The 23,947-nt window shown below is 45.1% G+C and overlaps 1 protein-coding gene across 3 annotated transcripts in view; it reads left to right on the plus strand.

The window, feature by feature from the left end:
* Positions 1 to 23,947, plus strand: part of RFFL (ring finger and FYVE like domain containing E3 ubiquitin protein ligase) — a 37,922-nt gene that overhangs the window by 2,356 nt on the left and 11,619 nt on the right. For 2 of the 3 annotated variants that reach the window (XM_082201523.1, XM_082201522.1), the window contains one exon: positions 23,529 to 23,729. In XM_082201523.1, the coding sequence (XP_082057649.1) occupies positions 23,544 to 23,729 (186 nt within the window). In that variant the 5' untranslated portion in view covers positions 23,529 to 23,543. Of the gene's footprint in view, positions 1 to 1,230; positions 1,252 to 23,528; positions 23,730 to 23,947 lie in introns of those variants that run through there. The other variant, XM_082201524.1, reaches the window with a different exon arrangement.

The following is a 23,947-nucleotide window of genomic DNA, read 5'->3' on the forward strand; positions in this document are numbered from 1 at the left end:
GATGGGACTGTGAGGGTCATCTAGACCAACCCCCTGCAATGCAGGAATCTTCTACCTGATGTGGGGTTTGGATCCTTGATAATGAGGATCATGCTCTACCAACTGAGCTATTCAGCTTGGCATAATCATAGAACTGTAGAGTTGAAAGGGACCCCAAGGATCATCTAGTTCAATCCCTATAATACAGGAATCACAGCTAAGGAATCCTTGACAACCATCCAGTCTCTGTTTAAGAATTTGAATGGGTTTGGCTGGGAATATTTGTTGGGGGTCACTTAACACTGGGGCTGGATTGTGGATGTTTTTGAGAGTGTTTTGTCCGGGTGGCAGAGCAGGGAAAACTGATTGTAGAAGTACAGATGACCACGAATGTAATCACACCCCAATTCCTCTTGTGGGTTTGTCCAGTGCTTTGCTGTAGTATTGGCCAACTCTTCTTAAAAACAGGCCATGGATAGGATTTGGGATGTTATAGGAAATCCTTACCCTGGCTATTAATGCAAGATGAAATCACATGATCCTACAAACAGCATCAGTGTAAATGTCCTTTCCTGCCGCCATAATGTTCTTCTGTACTGTCCTCATTACCTATCCCATTAACTCTCAGGGCCGGCACTATCATTAGACTGACTGAGGCAATTGCCTCAGGTGGCGGATACTGGAGAGGGGCTGCTGCCATTCCTCCTGAACCTCTGCCCATTCTTCTTTGTTGGAAATCAAAGCTGGGTGTGCCACAGGCCTGTTGTACATCTTCCCCATGCCAAGTTGCTCCCCTTGGGTGCCCTGGATGAGACTTCCCCTTTGCCGGCATTTGGTTGACAGCCCTCCATCTTGTCCTAAGACGCTTTTGGCAAACTGTCCTGTTTTATGGGCAGTGCTTAAGTACAGGAGACAAGACAGCTGAAATAAAGTCTGGGTGTGAACGCATCTTAAGTTGAGTTGGTGCCAACACCTTTCGTTGCACACTTCTTCAGAGGAAATTGCACTTTCCGTTTTGGGAGCAGATCGAGAACGAAAATGCGTGCTCTACTTTCAGTTTTTAGTAGTAATGCGCAGTGGCAGCTCAGAGAAGTGGGTGCCCTATGAGTCAGCACAGAGTGGTAAATATTGTTTGCTGTGAGTACTGGAACTCAGTGTGTGGCAACGTAGACTGGAAATGTAGGCTGCTGTCTGGGGCTGATAAGAGTTGTAGTCTCAAAACATATGGAAGACGTGAGTATGTTGGAAATAAAGGATATCCATGTGAGTTGGGTAAGTTCTGTGGAAGGGAATTTACACTGTTCTTTGATGATCAATAGGGACGCGGGTGGCGCTGTAGGTTAAACCACAGAGCCTAGGGCTTGCCGATCAGAAGGTCGGCGGTTCGAACCCCCGTGACGGGGTGAGCTCCCGTTTCTTGGTCCCTGCTCCTGCCAACCTAGCAGTTCAAAAGCACATCAAAGTGCAAGTAGATAAATACGGTAAGTACTGCTCCGGCAGGAAGGTAAACGGCGTTTCCGTGCACTGCTCTGGTTCGCCAGAAATGGCTTTGTCATGCTGGCCACATGACCTGGAAGCTGTACGCCAGCTCCCTCGTCCAGTAAAGCAAGATGAGCACCGCAACCCCAGAGTCGGTCACGACTGGACCTAAGGGTCAGGGGTCCCTTTACCTTTACCTTGATGATCAATGGGAACTTCTGTGAGATCCAATATAAGCATGCACGCTTTGGAACTCCTTGCCTCTTGACACCAGGCAGGCATCTTCACTATTTGGGACCTCCTAAAAACAAGCCTGCCTAGATATGTAGAATATTGATGTTTTAATCTGTTTTAGCATCAATTTTATTTATTTTTAAAGTTATAGGTAGTTGTGTTTTCCTGATAATTTTATTGTTTTACTCTTTATTTTGGTATACTGCTTTGAGCTCCCCCCCCCCACAATCAAGCAGTATATAAATTGTATCAAAGTCTTGCTTCTGTTCATCATGGTGTAAATCAAGGCGTAGACCTTTCTCACTCTGTTCAGTTGCCCGCTGTCGCAGGCTGTGAAGAGGAAATGTTTGGAGGGACTTTGGACAATGGGGCTGACTCTTGAAAAAAAGAATTTAAAAAATTGCTTGCTAATATGTGAGTCAGGTGTGAAATGGCTTTATTTCTCCTGCCACTATCAAAACCTCATGGTTGAATTTGTTCACTGCCCTGTTATAAGTTGCTGCGCACTTTATTCCTTATGGTGTACTCGCCCATCTGTTGAAGCAGCATTGAGGCAAGTTCACTACCGTTAAGCTGGTGTGCAGCAGCTTTTTATCGGGAACTGAACACACATCTGTAATTCGCTGTGAAACTGAACATGTTTACATGTAGAAGTGGATGCTCCTGGTGTTTTGGCGTGGGCTTTGCCCTCGGGACCGTTTAATGCACACACTGCGCCTTTGTCCTTTCTCCTGTTCCTGCCGAACATAAATAAGGAACAAGAGGAAATGGCGTTTGGGTTTCAGCAGTCTCTCTTGCTGGGCTTTGGATTGAAAAATACGGTGTTTGTTTACTTGAAGTTATCTTCAACCGCCCAGAAGACGGTGGCATGTTGCCAGGCTCCAGCTAAGGTCAGCATTCAGCCTGTGGCTCAGTCTTGCTTGTTCATTTTAATGGGTAAAGCAGGGGATCCTAAAGGGAAGAGCATCTACTGTACATGTAGACAGTCCCAGGTTCAGTCCCTAGTAGCATCTTCAGGTAGGGCTGAGATTCTCCCTTGCCTGAAACCCTGGAGAGCTGCTGCCAGTCAGTGTAGACAAAAACAGCCTGACTCTGTATAAGACAGCTTCCTACATAGCTTCGGTGGGGTAAAAGGAAGAGCAGGAAGCACAGGAATCAACATGGCTTGGACCCTCCTCGTGATAACAATGGGAACATAATGGCTATGTGGGCCGATGTAGCACTGACAGTGAATAATGACTTAATTGCTCTGGAGAAACAGGCTCAGAAGCCTTGTTGTGTCTGTAATTGCTGTGCTGCGTACGTGTTTGCTACCTCTGGGGCTGGAACATGGCAATCCCATACAATTTAATGGGTTTCTGAAAGGTAAAGGGGCTTGCGGCAGCAGGGAGCAGGCTGTACACTTCCTCTTTCCTTGTTGCTGCTTGTTGTTGATGGGTCTTCTCTAAAACTTAAATAGCTTCCTTATTATGGAAGGCTGCCGTTCATTCTCCATCTCAGAGCTTTGCTGGAGGCCCAGCTCCATTTGGCACCTCCATGTTTAGAAATTGGTGCCTGAGTTGTGATTTTTATTTTCCTCTTCCCTCCCTCACCTTTTCCCCTTGTGTGTCATGTTTATTTTTAGATTGTAAGCCTGTGGGTAGGGACTGTCTTGTTTTGATTGTATATAAGCCGCTCTGGGAGCCTTTTTGGCTGAAGAGCGGAGTACTAGATATTTTTTTGGGGGGTGGATGACCAGATACTTCTGCTACTGTTAGCTGTGTGTATAACCAGGCACATGACAAGACATTTTAAAGAACATAGATGTGGTAACAGTTGCTTACAGCTTGCATTGAATCAGATCTATGTGATGCCAACCTTTTAGGTATTGCATGTGTGCTCTCCGCACTCATACAATTTTATTTACCCAGGCAATTTATTTTGGGACAGACCAGTAGTTCAGGGACAGAGCACCTGCTGTGAATGCAGAAGGAGAAAGGTTTGATTCCTGGCACCACTTTTTATTGATTTCATACCCCACCTTTCCTCCCAAGGAGCTTGAGGTGGCATACATAGTTCTCCTTGCCACCTCATTTAATCCCAACAACCCTGAGAGGCAGTGACTGACCCCCAAAGTTGCCCAGTGAGCTTCATGACCAGGTGGTGGCTTTGAACCCTGGTTTCCCAAGTCCTAGCCCAACACTCTAACCATCACACCACCACTGACTCTCTTTAGGTAGGGCTGGGAAACCCTGGAGAGCTGCTGCCAGTCAGTGTGAGTGATACTAAAGTAGATGTAGCAGCAGCTTCTCCTGTGCCCTTTTTGAAATGGGGTACTTGCTCAAAGCATATGGTCTCAACAAGCAAATGGAAGAGTGAACAAGGAATTTATGGGAAGTGGAAGAAATTTAGAAAACCTCCAAAATTAGGGTCCTCCCCTTCTGATTTCATCTCACCTGTTCTGCTGCTTCCATCTGCCTGACTGACCTCACTCACCTGAGCTATAAACTAGGCAGATCCTTGCTTTAAAGTGTCATGCCCTTGTGGTAATGTCTTGGGGCGGAGAGCTTTGTGTACATGGTCAGTTTACCTGGGGCTCATGGGAGCTCCTTAATTATTATAAGCTCTGACTTGTTTAAAAGTTTTTTTTTAAAATGGGTGGGGAATCAGACTGAAATGAGTTGAAACTGAAGCAGGGTAGGGGGCTTGAGAGGATTAACATTCCTAAGTGTGTTTTCTTGGAGTGGACTTTACTCTTCTAATGGGTGTAGGATCGCATCTCAGATGATCATAAAATGAGGCTGCCGGATCAGGTCAATGCATCCTGTTCTCATTGTGGCCAACCAGATGCTGTGGGAAATAGGCAGGCAGGATTTGAGCACAAGAGCCCTCTCCCCTCCTGTGGTTTCCAGCAACTGGAATTCAGAAGCATTAATGTGGAGGTGTAGAGTCCACAGTGTAGAGCCGTCCATGTTTACCACATTTTATAACCTGCCCCATCCCCACAATTATTTAGTTATTCCATTTTTAAACAACATTTTCTTCCAAGGAGCTCAAGGTGGTGTACATGGTCCCTCTGCCCCACCATTTCCTCCTCTCCAAAACCCTGTGAGGCTGAGAGAGGATGACTTGCCATGGTCACCCAGTGAGCTTTGTGGCTGAGTGATGATTCAAACTCTGGCTTCCCAGATCATAGTCCAACACCCTAACACCACACTGGCTCTCATTTTTTTTTTATAATGATATTTATTAAAAGTTTAAAAATTACAGAAAAAAGAAAAAAGACAACAATAACAAAGAAGAAGAAAAAAAAGAAAAAAACATAGAAAAGCAATACAACAAAAAGAAACAAAAAGAGAACTAAAACACACATCCAATATTCCATATCTTTACCTTTCCTTTACTTGTTTCATCGACCTCCTCACACCTCCCTTTTTTTGTATTCTAGTTTGATTCACTATTTCAGCAAATTCTTCCCATCTTCCCTATTTCCCTCCCTATAATTTATCTTAACGGTCTAACCTTACATTTTTTCCATTTTAACCCGTTATCAATCAACTTTTACTTAATTCTTTGTTGCATTTCTACTAAAACCATATAACTTCATTCCAGCCACACTGGCTCTCATTTTTAGCACCAAATGTTGGCACCTGTTATTTCAGTACACAGAAGCATTGGAATCTTAGCTTTGGCTTGTCTGGAAAGAATCTGTGGTGTGCCCTGCTTGTGAAACAGCAAGCGGTCATTTTCCTGGAGTCGAATCTGATGATAAGGTCACTTTCAAGTGTGACATCCTTTGCTGACCTGAACCTTGCTAGCCCCATCTGAATTGTACTTGGAATCAAAGAGCAGGTCTTGATGCTTGTTCTCTGAACCTGCCATCCCATCCAGTTGTATATTTTCCAATTGTTTTTACATGCACATGCTTGTATCATAATTTAGATATTGTTATGGGTTTTTTTGGGGGGGCAGACCCCCCCCCCTAAATTGGATGCCAGATCCTCCCCATAATTCCTGGATTTAGTAAGAGTCAGATCTGATTGAACTTTACCAAGCACTGAAACCCCCTGGATTTAGTTATGCAAGTCAGCTCTGCAGAGCTAGCTGATGGGCCATTAGCAGGGGACAAAAGCCGCTGATGGCCCATCCAGGAAACCATCAGAGGACAAGACTGTCAGGCAAGGGGAGAGGGGCTCCTTTGCTGGGTGCTAGTAGGCTGGGGGGAGGTGCTAGTAGGTAAGAAGGAGAGGGAGGGACAGAACTCTATGTGAGCTGTGCATGACAGGCTGGAACTAAGAGACACAGAGGATGGCTTTTTGCTGTCTGTTGAATCCAGTGCTGTCCTTAAGACCCTAATAGGATGTTAGTGCTCTACAATTGCTCCATCTGGACTGAGGTTGTATATATGTGTAAAAAACCCCATATATCGTAAAGACACCACAATCCCTCCTGTGCCTAATTTCTGAAAGAAACGCAAACCATGGCTAAGCACCTGGAACTTCTGGAATCTCACATGGCTTGGAGATTGGGGTGGCATGCAACAATATTTTAAGATTTGTTGTTGTTTAGTCGTTTAGTCGTGTCCGACTCTTCGTGACCCCATGGACCAGAGCACGCCAGGCACTTCTGTCCTCCACTGCCTCCCGCAGTTTGATCAAACTCATGCTAGTAGCTTCAAGAACACCATCCAACCATCTCATTCTCTGTCGTCCCCTTCTCCTTGTGCCCTCCATCTTTCCCAACATCAGGGTCTTTTCCAGGGAGTCCTCTCTTCTCATGAGGTGGCCAAAGTATTGGAGCCTCAGCTTCACGATCTGTCCTTCCAGTGAGCACTCAGGGCTGATTTCCTTCAGAATGGAGAGGTTTGATCTTCTTGCAGTCCATGGGACTCTCAAGAGTCTCCTCCAGCACCATAATTCAAAAGCATCAATTCTTCGGCGATCAGCCTTCTTTATGGTCCAGCTCTCACTTCCATACATCACTACTGGGAAAACCATGGCTTTTACTATACGGACCTTTGTTGGCAAGGTGATGTCTCTGCTTTTTAAGATGTTGTCTAGGTTTGCCATCGCCTTTCTCCCAAGGAGCAGGCGTCTTTTAATTTCGTGACTGCTGTCACCATCTGCACTGATCATGGAGCCCAAGAAAGTAAAATCTCTCACTGCCTCCATTTCTTCCCCATCTATTTGCCAGGAGGTGATGGGCCCAGTGGCCATGATCTTCGTTTTTTTGATGTTGAGCTTCAGACCATATTTTGCGCTCTCCTCTTTCACCCTCATTAAAAGGTTCTTTAATTCCTCTTCACTTTCTGCCATCAAGGTTGTGTCATCTGCATATCTGAGGTTGTTGATATTTCTTCCGGCAATCTTAATTCCGGCTTGGGATTCATCCAGCCCAGCCTTTCGCATGATGAATTCTGCATATAAGTTAAATAAGCAGGGAGACAATATACAGCCTTGCCGTACTCCTTTCCCAATTTGGAACCAATCAGTTGTTCCATATCCAGTTCTAACTGTAGCTTTTTGTCCCACATAGAGATTTCGCAGGAGACAGATGAGGTGATCAGGCACTCCCATTTCTTTAAGAACTTGCCATAGTTTGCTGTGGTCAACACAGTCAAAGGCTTTTGCATAGTCAATGAAGCAGAAGTAGATGTCTTTCTGGAACTCTCTAGCTTTCTCCGTAATCCAGCGCATGTTTGCAATTTGGTCTCTGGTTCCTCTGCCTCTTCTAAATCCAGCTTGCACTTCTGGGAGTTCTCGGTCCACATACTGCTTGAGCCTTCCTTGTAGAATTTTAAGCATAACCTTGCTAGCATGTGAAATGAGTGAAATTGTGCGGTAGTTGGAGCATTCTTTGGCACTGCCTTTCTTTGGGATTGGAATGTAGACTGATCTTCTCCAATCCTCTGGCCACTGCTGAGTTTTCCAAACTTGCTGGCATATTGAGTGTAGCACCTTAACAGCATCATCTTTTAAAATTTTAAACAGTTCAGCTGGAATACCATCACTTCCACTGGCCTTGTTATTTGCAGTGCTTTCTAAGGCCCATTTGACTTCACTCTCCAGGATGTCTGGCTCAAGGTCAGCAACCACACTACCTGGGGTGTACGAGACATCCATATCTTTCTGGTATAATTCCTCTGTGTATTCTTGCCACCTCTTCTTGATGTCTTCTGCTTCAGTTAGATCTTTACCACTTTTGTCCTTTATTATGGTAATCTTTGTACGAAATGTTCCTTTCATATTTCCGATTTTCTTGAACAGATCTCTGGTTCTTCCCGTTCTGTTGCTTTCCTCTATTTCTTTGCATTGCTCGTTTAAGAAGGCCTTCTTGTCTCTCCTTGCTGTTCTTTGGAAATCTGCATTCAATTTCCTGTATCTTTCACTATCTCCCTCGCATTTTGCTTGCCTTCTCTCCCCCGCTATTTGTAAGGCCTCGTTGGACAGCCACTTTGCTTTCTTGCATTTCTTTTTCATTGGGATGGTTTTAGTTGCTGCCTCCTGTATAATGTTGCGAGCCTCCATCCATAGTTCTTCAGGCACTCTGTCCAGCAAATCTAAATCCTTAAACCTGTTCCTCACTTCCACTGTGTATTCATAAGGGATTTGGTTTAGATTGTATCTTACCTGTCCAGTGGTTTTTCCTACTTTCTTCAGTTTAAGCTTGAATTTTGCTATAAGGAGCTGATGATCTGAGCCACAGTCAGCTCCAGGTCTTGTTTTTGCTGACTGTATAGAGCTTCTCCATCTTTGGCTGCAGAGAATATAATCAATCTGATTTCGATGTTGCCCATCTGGGGATGTCCATGTGTAGAGTCGTCTCTTGTGTTGTTGGAAAAGCGTGTTTGTGATGACCAGCTTGTTCTCTTGACAGAACTCTATTAGCCTTTGCCCTGCTTCGTTTTGATCTCCAAGGCCAAACTTGCCAGTTGTTCCTTTTATCTCTTGATTCCCTACTTTAGCATTCCAATCCCCTATAATGAGCAGAACATCCTTCTTTGGTGTCACTTCGATAAGGTTTTGTAAGTCTTCATAGAACTGGTCAATTTCAGTTTCTTCAGCACCAGTAGTTGGTGCATAAACTTGGATTACTGTGATGTTAAAAGGTCTGCCTTGGATTCGTATCGAGATCATTCTATCATTTTTGAGACTGCATCCCAGTACAGCTTTCGCCACTCTTTTGTTGACTATGAGGGCCACTCCATTTCTCTTACGGGTTTCTTGCCCACAGTAGTAGATATGGTAGTCATCCGAACTGAATTCGCCCATTCCCGTCCATTTTAGCTCACTGATGCCCAGGATGTCAATATTTATTCTTGCCATCTCATTTTTGACCACATCCAACTTACCCAGGTTCATGGTTCTTACATTCCAGGTTCCTATGCAATATTTTTCTTTACAGCATTGGACTTTCCTTTCGCTTCCATGCATATCCACAACTGAGCGTCCTTTCGGCTTTGGCCCAGCCGCTTCATCAGCTCTGGATCTACTTGTACTTGTCCTCCGCTCTTCCCCAGTAGCATGTTGGACACCTTCCGACCTGAGGGGCTCATCTTCCAGTGTCATAACTTTTATATGCCTGTTGTCTTTGTCCATGGAGTTTTCTTGGCAGGGATACTGGAGTGGCTTGCCGATTCCTACTCCAGGTGGATCACGTTTGGTCAAAAGTCTCCACTATGACCAGTTCATCTTGGGTGCCCTGCTCGGCGTAGTTCATAGCTTCTCTGAGTTCTTCAAGCCCCTTCGCCACGGCAAGGCAGTGATCCATGAAGGGGTATTTTAAGATTATCTCATACTTAAGATGAGTATCATGTTGCTTTGAACACATCAAGCTGCTTTATTCCAAATAAGCCCTGATTCAGTAGTTGTTGCTGGCCTTATCTCTCATTAATTAGCCTAATCCCCTTCTAAAGCCCTCCAAGTTGGAAGTCAATAGTGCGTTCATTTCTACAAGATAGCCCAAGATGGCTCTCCGAGGCCTGTGGGCAGAGAGAAAGAGAACAAAGGAACACATGAAGCTTCCTTATCCAAAGTCAGACCATTGCTCCATCTAGGTCAGTACAGTGGTGCCTCGCAAGACGAAATTAATTCGTTCCGCGAGTTTTTTCGTCTAGCAAATTTTTCGTCTTGCGAAGCACGAAATCCCATAGGAATGCATTGAAATTCAATTAATGCGTTCCTATGGTCAAAAAAAGTCCAAACAAAGCCAAATTTGGTACAACAAGAGTTTATTAAGTGCTCTTTCAAGTCACACATACTGTAAAGAGCATTTCAAAAATTGAAGGAACAATAAATTAAGTTTCTAAACATGACAGAAAAACATTTAAAAATCAACAAAGTGTACAGTACATTTTCTAAGACTCTGGGGGACAACTCGAAGAAGGTTCCTCTTCCACTCTTTGCTTCTTGCTGAAGAACCCCCTCCTCAACTGTTCCCCCAGCCACCCACCACACAGAAATTCAAATCCAGAATTTTTTTAAAAAAACAGCAGAGTGGCCCAGTGGTCACAGAAAATCATAAAAATGCAGAAAAAACCACACAAGCTTCCAGATTCTTGCAAACCCCTCCCCAACACCAAGTCCTTGAATTCCAAACACCCTAACCCAAAATCCAAAACCCCCCAAAAAAGTTTTAAAAGTTTAACTTACCAAATGGCTGCAAAAGAAGTTTTGGAAAAGCTTCAAAAATCACCAAAGTCTTCAAAAACCTCAAAAAAGGCTACCACACCGCGTTCTACGAGTTGCTCCTCGAAGTCAAGTCGCAACTGTATTAACGGTGTTAAGAAAAAGGAAACAAACTTGCAAGACGTTTTCATTTTTCGTCTTGCGAAGCAAGCCCATAGGGAAATTTGTCTTGCGAAGCAGCTCAAAAAATGCAAACCCCTTTCGTCTAGCGAGTTTTTTGTCTTGCGAGGCATTCGTCTTGCGGGGCACCACTGTATATTGTCTGCAGTTCAGTATAGCCTCTACATTGACCAGCAGTGGCTCCTCAGTTTTGGACAGGAATCTTCCTAGCTGGAGATGCTGGTGGGGATTGAACCTGGGCATGCAAGGCAGACACTCTACCACTGAGCTATAGTCCTTCCCCAAGAAAGAGAAAGAGATGTCTTTCAATCCTTGCCATCATTTAACTGAATACACCAAGGCTTACACCCCACAATAACATATGAGGTAGATTAGGCTGAGAGGCAGCTACTGGCCCAAGGGGCACCTAGTGAGCTTCAAGTGAGGATTTGAACCTTGATCTCCCAGGTCCTAGTCTGACACTCCAATACAGGGGTCAGGAAACTTTTTCAGCAGGGGGCCAGTCCACCGTCCCTCACACCTTGTGTGGGGCTGGACTATATTTGGGGGGGGGGAGAAAAAAGAACAAATTCCTATGCCCCACAAATAACCCAGAGATGCATTTTAAATAAAAGCACATATTCTACTCCTGTAAAAACACCAGGCAGACCCCACAAATAACCCAGAGATGCATTTTAAATAAAAGGGCACATTTCACTCATGAAAAAACACGCTGATTTCAGGACCGTCCGTGTGCCGGATTTAGAAGGTGATTGGGCCAGATCCGGCCCCCGGGCCTTAGTTTGCCTACCCATGCTCTAACAGCTACTTCACACTAAGAATTAGAATCCAGTCTTGCTACCTGACATAATTATTTTTCAACAAGTGCAGCCAGAGATTGAACCGTGGTCTGTTTCTGTGTGCAAAGCATGAGTGTGCTGGATCCGAACTGGGGTCCTTGTCACTGAGCCACAGCTCCCGAGAAGCAATCACTCATCAGCATACAGAGTTGCCCTTATCAACTGTTGATTCTTGCTTGTCCCCTGTCCACCCCCCCCCCAAGCCCTGTTCCCAGGATGGGTCTTGTATCATGCATATTACCTTGAGCCCTTTGCTTCTTCATTTCTTTGCCTTGGGAAACCTGCTAAGCACTTGAATTACTAGAGTGGGAGAGGTGGTTGTGGGTAGTGTTAACTGCTTCTGATGCCAGGCAAACCCAGTTGCATCTGTGTTAAAAAGCCTGGGTCGCACGGCATATTTCTTCCGGGCATATTAGACTCCGACATGGCAAGTGAAAATAAGAGAGTATTCCTGTATGCAACATCGAAAGTGAGACTCTTAATTGCAAAAAATTGGAAAAAAGAGATAATACCAACAAAAAAGAGTGGCAAGATAAATTATTTGATTTCATTGTATTGGCCAAAATGACGGATACAATTAGGGAACAATCTAAACAAACACTCCAAAATGAATGGGGAAAATATAGAGATTATCTAAAAAAGCAGTGTCCTAAAATCAATACCTGGACTTGCTTTGAGTAATTTTTACAAAACAAAATATGGTGTAAATGTATAAAAAACAGAGAAAAGTAGGAAAAAAGAAATGAGAAAGAAACAGTTTACCAAATATGAAGTTAGACCTGCGTTGAGGACAAAGGAAGTCAATTAAAAAAGAACAAGAATTGAAATATGGATTGACGTTTATTATTTGTTTTGTATCTATTTGTATTTTTTTTAATTCAACAAAATTGATGAACTTGATCCAATGATATCAGCTATTCAAGACTTTATAGCCATTTACACTTCTGGCGCCCCCTGGTGCCCTCTTGCTCCTTAGCACCCCCCCAGGAGATGGTACTGCCATGGGTGTAGCCAAGGGGAGGCAGCTGCCTCCCCTAGGTCAAATAAAACAATAGAAATACTTAACCAACTGACCAGTCACGTCGGTTCTGCCCACCCAACAAAAGTCCTGCCCCCCTCAACCAAGCCCTGCCTCCGTAACAAAAATCCTGGCTATGCCCATGAGTACTGCCCACTTTTGGAACCACTGATTTGGAACCACTTTTGGAACCTTGGACTTTGGCCCTCACCCTGCAAGCTTTTCTTACGATGCCAAGCGATGTCTCTGGACAGCCTGCAAGGAAGAGCAGTTTGCGACAGCACTTGCAGTTCATAGCAACTGATATTCAGAGGGATGCTGCCTCCTCCCTTCACACTGCTGGCTTTTACCCTCTCTGATAGAGTCCCAACCCCCTACTTCAGGGAAGGTGGGAGATGGACTGAAGAAAAGGTCCCCCACATGTCTGGCTTATCTGGAGTTTCCAGGGATTGAATTTGGGTCCTTTTGCCCGCAAACCCAGGGACGCTCTGTTCCTGAGCTATGCCCCTATTTCTATGCAAAGCCGTTCAGCTGTCACTGTACAGTGGTACCTCTGGTTAAGTACTTAATTCGTTCTGGAGGTCCGTTCTTAACCTGAAACTGTTCTTAACCTGAAGCACCACTTTAGCTAATGGGGCCTCCTGCTGCTGCTGCGCCGCCGGAGCACGATTTCTGTTCTCATCTTGAAGCAAAGTTCTTAACCTGAAGCACTATTTCTGGGTTAGTGGAGTCTGTAACCTGAAGCGTATGTAACCTGAAGCGTATGTAACCCGAGGTACCACTGTATTGCATAAGATGCACCTCAGCAGGTTTCTAGCTTTGAGAATGAGGAGCACCGGAAACCCCAGGAGCGGTTGATAAAGTCGCAGATAGGTAGCTGTGTTGGTCTGCCATAGTCAAAATAAAAAAATTCCTTCCAGTAGCACCTTAAAGACCAACTAAGTTAGTTCTTGGTATGAGCTTTCGTGTGCATGCACACTTCTTCAGATACACTGAAACAGAAGTTGCCAGATCCTTCTATATAGTGAGAAGGTGGGGAGGGGTATTACTCAGAAGTGTGGTGGGAATAGGAGATAGGCAGATAGCTGAGATGAGCCTGTTGACGACTCTTAACGACTGTAATAGGTCTTACAGGAAAAGGCAAGGGGTGAAAAGGTGAGAAAAGGCTTAGTCATGTATAATGGGATAAGAATCCAATGTCTTTGTTCAAACCAGGTCTCTCCATGGTTTTAAGTTTGGTAATGAGTTGCAATTCTGCAGCTTATATAGAAGGATCTGGCAACTTCTGTTTCAGTGTATCTGAAGAAGTGTGCATGCACACGAAAGCTCATACCAAGAACTAACTTAGTTGGTCTTTAAGGTGCTACTGGAAGGAATTTTTTTATTTTGATAAAGTCGAGTCTTCTTAATTTGTAGGGTGGGTGTGATGACCAAAATGATGCTTGGCTGCAGAGGGGCTTTTCATGAGAGCTTGTTTTGGTAGATAAGAAAGCAGCGGGTGGGTGGCTGTGCATGCGTGCCTGGAGGGTTCCTTGCCTGTGTTCCAGCTGTTCCCAGTTGTGGGAGATTCTGAAAGGAGCCCTCTAGGACCACTCAAGCCAAAGGGACTGTTTATCTTAAGGCAAAAGGCACAAACTGTCTGCAGACAGTTTGCCAGTATGACGTTTTGAATTGTCGTGGCTTTCAAAATTGACCAGTGCTGAGGTTTTGTGGGAAGTGAGGGTGGCCTAGGGTTGTTTGCAAAATGCTTTTCACGCAGGATAAACATGGGTGTGCCAGTGGGACTGTTTTGCAGTTTAGCAAGTCTGAGGTGTGCAAGTGAGTTTTTTAATGGGTGTACCCAGAACGGAGCACATGATGAAAAATGTTTCCTTTTGGCATCTGGAGGCTGAAAGATGAATGCTGTCAGTTGTGAGGAGAGCCTGTTTGTTTCTAATTTGTTTTAAAGTTGTTGTTGGTGTGGTTTTTTTACTGCCCTGGGCAAATCCAATAAATATAATGTGTACAGGGGTACCTCGGGTTACATACGCTTCAGGTTACATACACTTCAGGTTACAGACTCCGCTAACCCAGAAATATTACCTCGGGTTAAGAACTTTGCTTCAGGATGAGAACAGAAATTGTGCAGTGGCGACGCAGCAGCAGCAGGAGGCCCCATTAGCTAAAGTGGTGCTTCAGGTTAAGAACAGTTTCAGGTTAAGAACGGACCTCCAGAATGAATTAAGTACGTAACCAGAGGTACCACTGTATTATACATTGGAAGAGCCTTAGTGTATCAGGCAGATGGACCCCCTAGTTCAGCAATGTGCTTTTTGTGATTGCCCACCAGACACTTCGGGGAAGCCTGCCATTAAAGCGTGAAGGTAACCCTCATCAGTATATCCTCAGAGTCCAATAGTGAGATTGCATCTGAATTTGAAGGCTCATTTCCTTGGTCTTTGTGCTTAATAGCTGCTGATAAGCATGTGTCCTTCAAATTATCTAATTAATCCCAGCTGGATCAGACCAACCTAGGTAAAGGTAAAGGGACCCCTGACCGTTAAGTCCAGTCGCGGATGACTTTGGGGTTGCAGCGCTCGTCTCGCTTTATTGGCCAAGGGAGCTGGCGTACAGCTTCCGGGTCATGTGGCCAGCATGACTAAGCCGCTTCTGGTGAACCAGAGCAGCGCATGGAAACACCGTTTACCTTCCCGCTGGAGCGGTACCTATTTATCTACTTGCACTTTGACGTGCTTTCGAACTGCTAGGTTGGCAGAAGCTTGCTCAACCTAGTGCTTTCTTAATGTTGTCAGACTCCAACTTCCCTCAGCTCCAGCAAGCATGGGCAACGCTTGAGGATGCTTTGGCCCATGGGTAGGCAAACTTAAGGCCCGGTGGCCGGATCCGGCCCAGTCACCTTCTAAATCCAGCCCGCGTACAGTCCGGGAGTCAGTGTGTTTTTACATGAGTAGAATGTGCCCTTTTATTTAAAATGCATCTCTGGGTTATTTGGGGGGCATAGGAATTCGTTCATTTTTTCCTTCAAAATATAGCCTGGCCCCCCACAAGGTGTGAGGGACAGTGGACCGGCCCCCTGCTGAAAAAGTTTGCTGACCCCTGCGTTGGAGTCTGAAATTCCAAAGGGATCCGCTTCCACAGTTGGAGGCAGCAGTGCTTCTGAATCCCAGTTGCTGGATTCAACAAGAGAGGGCTGTTGTGCTTGGATCCTGCTTGTGTGTTTCCCATTGGGCCATCTGGTTGGTCTCTCTGAGAACAGGTTGCTGGACTAGATGGGCCATTGGCCTGATCCAGGAGGCTCTTTTTAGGTTCTTATGTGCTACTCCTACTATACTGCTGTTAGCAGCTGCCCACCAGGGGAAAATAAAAAAAATCACTGGGGAGAAATCTGCATTCTCCTCCCTGCTGCCCCTGCCTTCATAGGCAGTTGGGGGCTCCCTAGTTTTGACAGGCTAGTTCTGCTTCTGCGTCTAGCTTGGCCTTTAGCATTGCAAGCTGCATGTTCTTTAAAATTATTTTTTAAATAAACAAGTGCACAGGTTGCAGCTCATAAAATCTACAACAAAGGATTGTTGTGCTTTTTAATCTTAGTTTATAATTTTTTTATTATGCTTTGGAAACTTGTTTCATGGTTTTCCTTAATTTTTATGTATGTTTGCTCTTCACTTAGATTTTCTTACAGGAAGTATTCTATCATCTATCTATCTATCTATCTATCTATCTATCTATCTATCTATCTATCTATCTCTATTATATATGGTTTAGCCTGAATGAACACCTCTTTTCATTGGGAAGAGGTTGGTGTGTGGGAATTAGCAGACCTGAGTCTCAACCATTTGTATAAAATAAGCAGTGAAGCATAATATTCTCCCCCACCCCGAATGCTTCCTTTTATGGCCGGCCGTCCTGTTCTCCTGGGTTGTTTCATGCCCACTTGCGTAAACCGGGACCTTTGTCTCAGGACAATATGTTCTGGTTGGCAAAGAATTCTCATAAAGAGTCTGCTTTGGTGGAAGAAAGCATACAAGGAGCAGATGCAGGCATTTATGTATGCGGATAATAAGCAGAGCTGCATTTATGGGAACAGTAAGCATGGTGTTCTACAGAGTTGATCTGTGCTGAGTTGTGCTCCATTTAACTTGCAATCTCTTCCTCTGGCTTGCTTGCGCTTGCCGAAGAACTTAAGAGCTTGCTGCATCAGGCCAACGGCCCACCCAGTCCAGGACCCTGTTCTCACAGTGGCCAGCCAGATGCCTGTGGGAAACCTCTCACGAATGCATCCTCAACAGTCTTCCGCATGCAAACCTCGCTCTCCAGCATTCCCACCAACCACACAGATAATGCAACTAACCCCCAACCAGCAATTAGTTGCAAAAAAATTCCGGACAGCCGTAAGCTTTATCTACAACCAGCTCACTCACCCACCTCCATCTAGGCTGATGTTTGATACCCTATTTATAGAGCATTCTCAGGTGCTAAACTTAAGATGACAGCAAGGCCCAGATCAGTAATGGGGACGGTGCCACCCCACTCCAGCACTGACCCTGTGGGGTTGCTCAGTAGCAACGGACATCCCATTCCTCCCCTCTTCCCCTCTCTGCCTTCCCACCACCTGTGTGGAAAGGGATGCAGGATTTCCATGGCACAAAATATGTGGCTAGGGCTGTTCTACCTCCCAGAGTTGTTGGTTCACTGTGCCTTTGGACACTGCTTAAGATATCGTAACCCTGACATTGTCAGCGGCGCCTGACATTAAGGAGCAGGTTTTCCTCTGTGTTTGGATACGACTGGGCACTATTTTGAATTAAGACGGTGAACTTTCAAAACCGCTTTGTGTTCAAGCTCTGATTTCAGAGCTGCACTGAGCTTTGGGCTTCTTAGAATGTTTAAGGAGAGCTTGCTGGATCAGGCCAGTGGCCCATCTAGCCCAGCATCCTGCTCTCACAGTGGCCAAGCAAATGAGGATTTGAACACAAGAGCAGACTCCCCTCCTGTGGCTTCCAGCAACAGAAGCATTGGAGGCAGAGCATAGCCATTGTGGCTAGTAGTCTTTGATAGCCCTCTGCACCATGCGCTTGCCTGATCCTGGCTCTTTTACGAACCTTTCCCAACTCTACAATAACCTTTTTGGGGTGAGGTGACTGGAACTGCAAACAGAATTCCCAAGGCATCCCAGGTGTGAGTCTGCTTTTGTGTATATAAAAAGTACTTGTAGCGAGCAGCCCGCAAAAGGACTGTGCCGGATGGGAATATTTTTAAGCGGCAGAGTGATTCGTATTCTAAAAAAATAGAAGTTTCATTTTATTTGGAGGATGTGTTGAAAGGGGCTTTCCCGTGGGGTGTGTGTGTGAGAATTAAGGAGGTGTCTTACAGCAATTTGTCGGGCTTCCTATGACCTGGTTAAGAGATACCTTTTCCTTGTTAATTTGTAACTCACACTGTCCCTGCGATGCTGAGTCAAAACCTGCTTATGATCAAACTCCACGTGGATACAACAAATGCTCATGAACAGTGTGAGGAAAGCATAGCAATCTTGGGTCCAGGCAGACGCAGTAGATGAGGAAGCAGCAATTCCAAACAATGTTTATCTCTTTGCTGGTGATATAATTCTGCTGGTGAATGCTAACTAGTGTTGTAAATAAAAATTTGCCCATATAGAGTCCTTACATAGGTTCCCTATTGGAAGGAGAAGATAACAGAGGCCAACCAGAGAATATCGAGAAGCAAAGCAGCTAGTAAGCTTGATCTTTATTGAACTGTTGCAACAGGGTGCTCCCCTCAACCCGCAGGAGAGGAGGAGGAACCCAGAAAAATGTCACACAAGGCCTTATAAAGACTTTTGAAATTGCCACCCTGTAGATCAAGACCACCCCCAGAAACATCATACATACATCACAGAAGGGGTGTAACCTAAGACCACCCCCCAGATACATCATACCTACATCACAGAAAAGGCGGTCTTAAAACAGAAATTTGAATGTTGTTTTTCTCCTGTCGTTGTTTATCTCCTGTCTGGCAGGTTACTTGATTGGATTGCCTGGGGAGCCTGGCCATTCTTTTGTAGAGATAAATACTTAGTTCCTGGGCCAGGTCATGGGCTCACACCCTATTCATATCTTAAATGTGCCCTTAAGACAGGAATTGTGATGAAAGAGACAATGGGGAGGTTTCCCACTTTGACCTTGTAGAGAAAACTTTTACTCAGTTTAGGAATCAAAATGGTTCCAGGTTGGTATTCCTGTGCTGATCTATGTATGTGCTTGATTGGTACACTTATGAACATTTAACATATATCTAAGACCTCAAAATTCCTATCGCCCTAGCAGCAACATGGGTTCTATTCGTTTATCTGCACTTTTTCTTCCTGACCTTGCCTCAACAGCACTTCCAATGGTGCAAAAGCTGCCCAGAAAAAAATGCTTTATGCATTTAAAGGGTAGTAGGTCATGCGGGCTGAGCAGGGGAACAAAAGGCTGTTCTCAGAGAACTGGGGAGGGAGACCTCAGCGGAGTAGTCTAGGCCAACCTTTCCCAACCAGGTGCTCTCCAGGTGTTTTGGACTACAACTCCCATCAACCCCAGCCAGCTTGGCCTGGGTTCTCAGCATCGTCTGTCCATCTGATGGGAGTTGTGCTAGATTGGAGAAGGCTGGTGCAGGCTCTTGGATAGGTTTATTTCTGAACTCCTTAAGCCTTGGACTCTGGGTCTTGTTACCGTTTCTCGCCCAAATTCTTAGCTTCCTGTGCTGTGCTGTGCTGGGTGAGTCATCTGACCTTTTGTATATTTGGTCTTCCCCGACAAAAAAAGAAAAGAAAAAACTATTTCCTTGCTGTAACTTTCACTACTGACTCAATGCTTTGAGAACTGGACCACTGTGGAACATTATCCCTTAAAAAAAAAAGCAAAAACCCCTAACTTTGAAAGAAGAGTTTCTCTAAATAACCCTGCCAGGATTTTTCCAAGTTTCAGGAAATGAATATTAGGTTGGGAGAGTGTGGCTGTCTGCTGGCAGAAAACAAACTTGGTACAAGGTACAAAACACACACACTACTTCTTTGGCGATCACTCGTAGCAGAGTAAGTTTGTCTTTCATGAACATGGTCTAAGTAGTGAGTCTGTAAGTGACTGTGGAGGCCAATTCTGGATCTACACATCCTTCCACAGTGGGAACATAGGTTTCCGGGCAGAAGTTGATCGCTGTGAGGGGTTACCAAACATGCTTTCGTCTTCGTTTCTCCCTTTCGTCCTGAGTTGAGCATCTTCAAAGTCCATGACATTGTGCTGCACCAACAAGCACAAAACAACCCCTCTGTAGCACCACAAATCCAACTCAGTGGTGTAACGTTGGAAAGTGTCAGTCACTTCTACGTGGGCATCCAGTGGTGATGCATAAGCGCTTAGAATAGTAGCCTGTTGGTTTTTGGTGAGTTTTATGTGAAGGGTTGAAAGTTGCTCATTAATGTTGGTAGGGACTTCTAACAAGAGCTTCGCAAGATCGTTTTTGATAGCGAAGCCTACTCCCATGTATTCAATGTTCTTGTTAAAAAAAACAACTTTTCCAGTAGAACGTGTAGCCTCCTTTTTCTTCCTTCAGTTGTTCCTCTCCTGTTCTTTGAGTTTTTTGAAGCGCTGCAGTATCAATGTTAAAACGTCACAGCTCTCTTGCAATGATGGCAGTTCTGCGTTTGGGACACTCATTATCAGTGTTATCCAACAAAGTCCATATGTTCCACGTTCCAAAGTTCAATTGTATTTTACGACTGCTGGATAGTGACCCCAGTGGGTGCGGTAATTCAGTTAGGGCAGGCATAGGCCAACTCTGCCCTCCAGCTGTTTTGGGACAATTTCCATCATCCCTGACCGCTGGTCCTGTTAGCTAGGGGTGATGGGAGTTGTAGTCCCAAAACATCTGGAGGGCTGAATTTGCCTATGCCTGAATTAGGGGAAAAGGGAGGCAGAGTATGTTTAGGGCACCTTTTCTAGCCCCTCCCCCTTTCCAGGGGTTCATGACTAGGGGCTTCCATATTTCACGTTCCTGCCCCTGTTACTATTTGCTGATCGCCATGGGACTTTTGGGTTTGGGAAGAGATTTTGGAAGAGGCCTGTGTGTGAATTTGTTTTATGTGTGTAGATCAGTGCACACTGACCAATGCAGAATCTTTGCAGTAAGGCTCTTATTTTGATGGCATGGGTATCACGATGACTGGTAGATTCTTATCTGCTGCAGCCTTCACAGCCGTTGTAACATGCCACTTGTTATCTTCTTCCTGTTCTGCCGTTGAGGACTTCTTGGATCATTCATGGTTAGCTCCTCCCCTTTGACCTTACCGCCTTGGATCATCTGCTGGGAGTACGAGACTCCCGATGGCTTCGGTCACAAGGGTCATGGCCACAAGGGTCATAGGAACGTGCAAGCCCACTCATCCTGACAAGGTGATGATCCAGCGAGTGAGACAAAACACACACACACACACACACACACACACACACACACACACACGTTGCTAGATTTTAATTTCTGCTGTCTTCTAAAGTGGTTAATGTTAATGTTTGTATGCCACATTTGAGGCACAGAAGACACCCCAAGGCAGCTCATAAGCAATGCAAATACAACACAGTGTAATCAGACTAAATCTTAAAATACATCCCTTTTCCTGCTGAAAAAGCAACAGATTATTCCCCAGAGAAATTCTCTCCCTCATTCTGGGTGTCTTTTTTCTTTTTCATCTCTCCGGTGGCAATTTAAGAATTTTGGGACAGCCCTTTAATTATATGTATTGTCATTAAACGCTTTGTTTACACCAGCTTCTGGCCAGCCCAGCCTAGGTGCCCTCCAGATATTTTGGGGATACAGTTCCCATTGTCCCCAGTCAGCATCACTCAGTGATGCTGAATCTGCTGGGATCATGGCTGTGATGGATGGAGGTGACCAGAGATGTACCCCCCAAACATCTGGAAGGCACATAGGTTGGCAAAGGCCTTTATAGCAGCTTAGAAGAATAGAATTGTAGAGTTGGAAGGGACCCTAAGGGGCATTCAGTCTAACTCCCTGCAATGCAGGAGTCGTGGTTAAAAAATCCCTGACAGATGGCCACCCAAACTCTGTTCAAAAAACTCTAGTGTATGAGAGCCTACCACCTTCCAAGGAAGTCAGTTCCACTGTCAAACAGCTAAAACCATCAGAAAGTTCTTCCTAATGTTTAGTCAGAATCTCCTTCCTTGTCATTTGAAGCTATGAGTTTGGTTCCTACCCTCTGGAGCAGCAGAAAACAAGCTTGCTCTGCACCCTGGAACATCCTTGTGTCGATTGTGAGCACCCCTGACACTAACCAGTTTTGCAGTTCTGAACATCTGCCCACCAATTGTGTGAGTAGTATAGCTGCTGAAGCTTCCCACTTCTTTGAGTCCTCCTAGTGGGATTTACTGAGCTCTGTTAACTTTGGTTCAGCCATCAGTTCGGAAGTAACCGTCACTTTTTTTTGGCAGTGGTGCCTGCCAGACCTGTCATCGTGTCTTGCCAGCTTATCCGTCATTAGCAAACGGTTTTGGGCAGCTTCCCAAGTGCTTGATGCTTCCTATTGGAATTGTTGCTGAAGGAATGGCAGTGTCTGAGGGGGGCGGGCAGGTTTCTCTGTGGCTGGCGGGAGTTTCCTTGCTTTTCCTGAGCCCGAATGAAAGAGGGACTTTGCCAAATCATTCCCCAAACGACCAGTTGGAGCACTTTTTCGTCTTCTGGTTTTGTTAGCTTTACTAGCAATCCAAAAGTGCAGTGTCAGGGAATTACGTCATACCATATACAAAGCAAGCAAGCAATAAATCAGAAGAGCAATAAATGGGGACACACAAATATGAATTGAGGCATCCATATTAACTGAGCTGTGTGGCTGGTGAATGTGGAACACCTAAGTCTGAACCATAGGAAATAAAATCCCACCAGATGACATAATAGCATCCTCCATTCCTTTTCTGCAGTGGCTCCCCGTCTGTGGAATGCCCTCCCCAGGGAGATTCGCCTGGCACCTTCATTATACACCTTTAAGCGCCAGGCAATAACGTTCCTCTTTAACCAGGCTTTTGGTTGATTTGATTGATATCCTATGCCCTTCTAAAATGTGTTGGGGGGCGGCAGTGGCTCTTTGGTTGTTGTTTTTATTTTGATTATGTATTTTCTGGTTTTATATAGGGTGGTATTATTATTATTATTATTATTATTATTATTATTATTATTATTATATCCCCTTGGAACATGCAGTTCAGTGTGACTTTTTTTATGCAACAGCCAAAGTCCCATGAGTTCTTAAACTGCAAAGGCAAATGTAGATTTTTCAAGGGTTATTTAAATCCAACTACAGCTAACATCCACGTCAAAAGCTCTTTAGTATATTCAGCTATGACATTGGAGTGGTATCTTGGGTTACAAACACCTTGGGTTACAGACTCCGCTAACTCAGAAGTAGTACCTCGGGTTAAGAACTTTACCTCAGGATGAGAACAGAAATTGCGCGGTGGCGGCAGCGGCAGCAGCGGGAGACCCCATTAGCTAAAGTGGTACCTCAGGTTAAGAACGGACCTCTGGAATGAATTAAGCTTGTAACCAGAGGTACCACTGTACTTAAGAAGATAAGAAGAATCAGGCCAATGACCGATGGTCTATCTAGGCCAGCATCTTGTTCACACAGCAGCCAACCAGATTCCACCCACAAGCAGAACCTAAGTGCAAGAGCACTGTCCAGCTGTTGCTGCCATAGAAGGAACACTTTAAAAAGTGTTCTGCTGTTGCAGAACAGATGTCAGCTGGGAGATGCTGCTGTTTCTCTTTGGATAAATCCTGACAAAAAACAAATCAAGATTCCTCGCATGTAGAAAATTAGCATGTTGGAGGCAAGGGGTTTTCCTGGCATGCTCTGCATGTGTGTTTCCATCTGTCTGTGCAATGAAATAACATTTTGTCTCGTAAGCCTTCCTCCGCCTTGCAATCTGAACTGGTCCCATCCAGAAATGGGCTCACCTCTCCTGCTTTTGTGAGAGCAAGGGCATTCTTATCTCCCTGCAAAGCAAAAAAGGATTGGCTGCCCTCTGAAATGTGCACTGTGGTGCCTTCCTTCCTACTCCCCAGGCTTTTTTTGTTTGAAGAAACTTTCTTTCTTAACTCAGTTGACTGATCTTGGCTTTCGTTTCCCACCCACCCCCTCTCCAGTTCTAACCATTTATCATGTGGGCGACATGCTGCAACTGGTTTTGCCTGAACGGGCAGCCCGAGGACATCCAACACCGCCCGCAGCAGGGGACCCGTGCGCAAGCCTACGCCAACGCCGGCTACAGCTCCTTCCCTTCGCCCACCGGCCCTGAGCAGGGCTGCAAAGGCTGCGGGGCCCGTTTCAGCAACGCCTCCCTTAAGGTGAGTGGGGTGTCATGCTCCACATTGGGAGCCCTTGGTGGGAACCTGCTCTAGTTCTCTTACTGTGTTTCATGGGAATTGTGTTGGGGCTTTGCATATTAAGCGGTATATAAATATTATTTGTGATGAGGACGAGCGACCACGTCGGCTCACAATGCTGTGCTTAGAGGGCAGAGTGAACTTAGGTGCGCAGTGAGCTGGAACACAACCCCCTTGCA

Source organism: Podarcis vaucheri, assembly GCF_965113315.1.
Source record: "Podarcis vaucheri genome assembly, chromosome: 15".
In the NCBI taxonomy this organism is placed as follows: Eukaryota; Metazoa; Chordata; class Lepidosauria; order Squamata; family Lacertidae; genus Podarcis; species Podarcis vaucheri.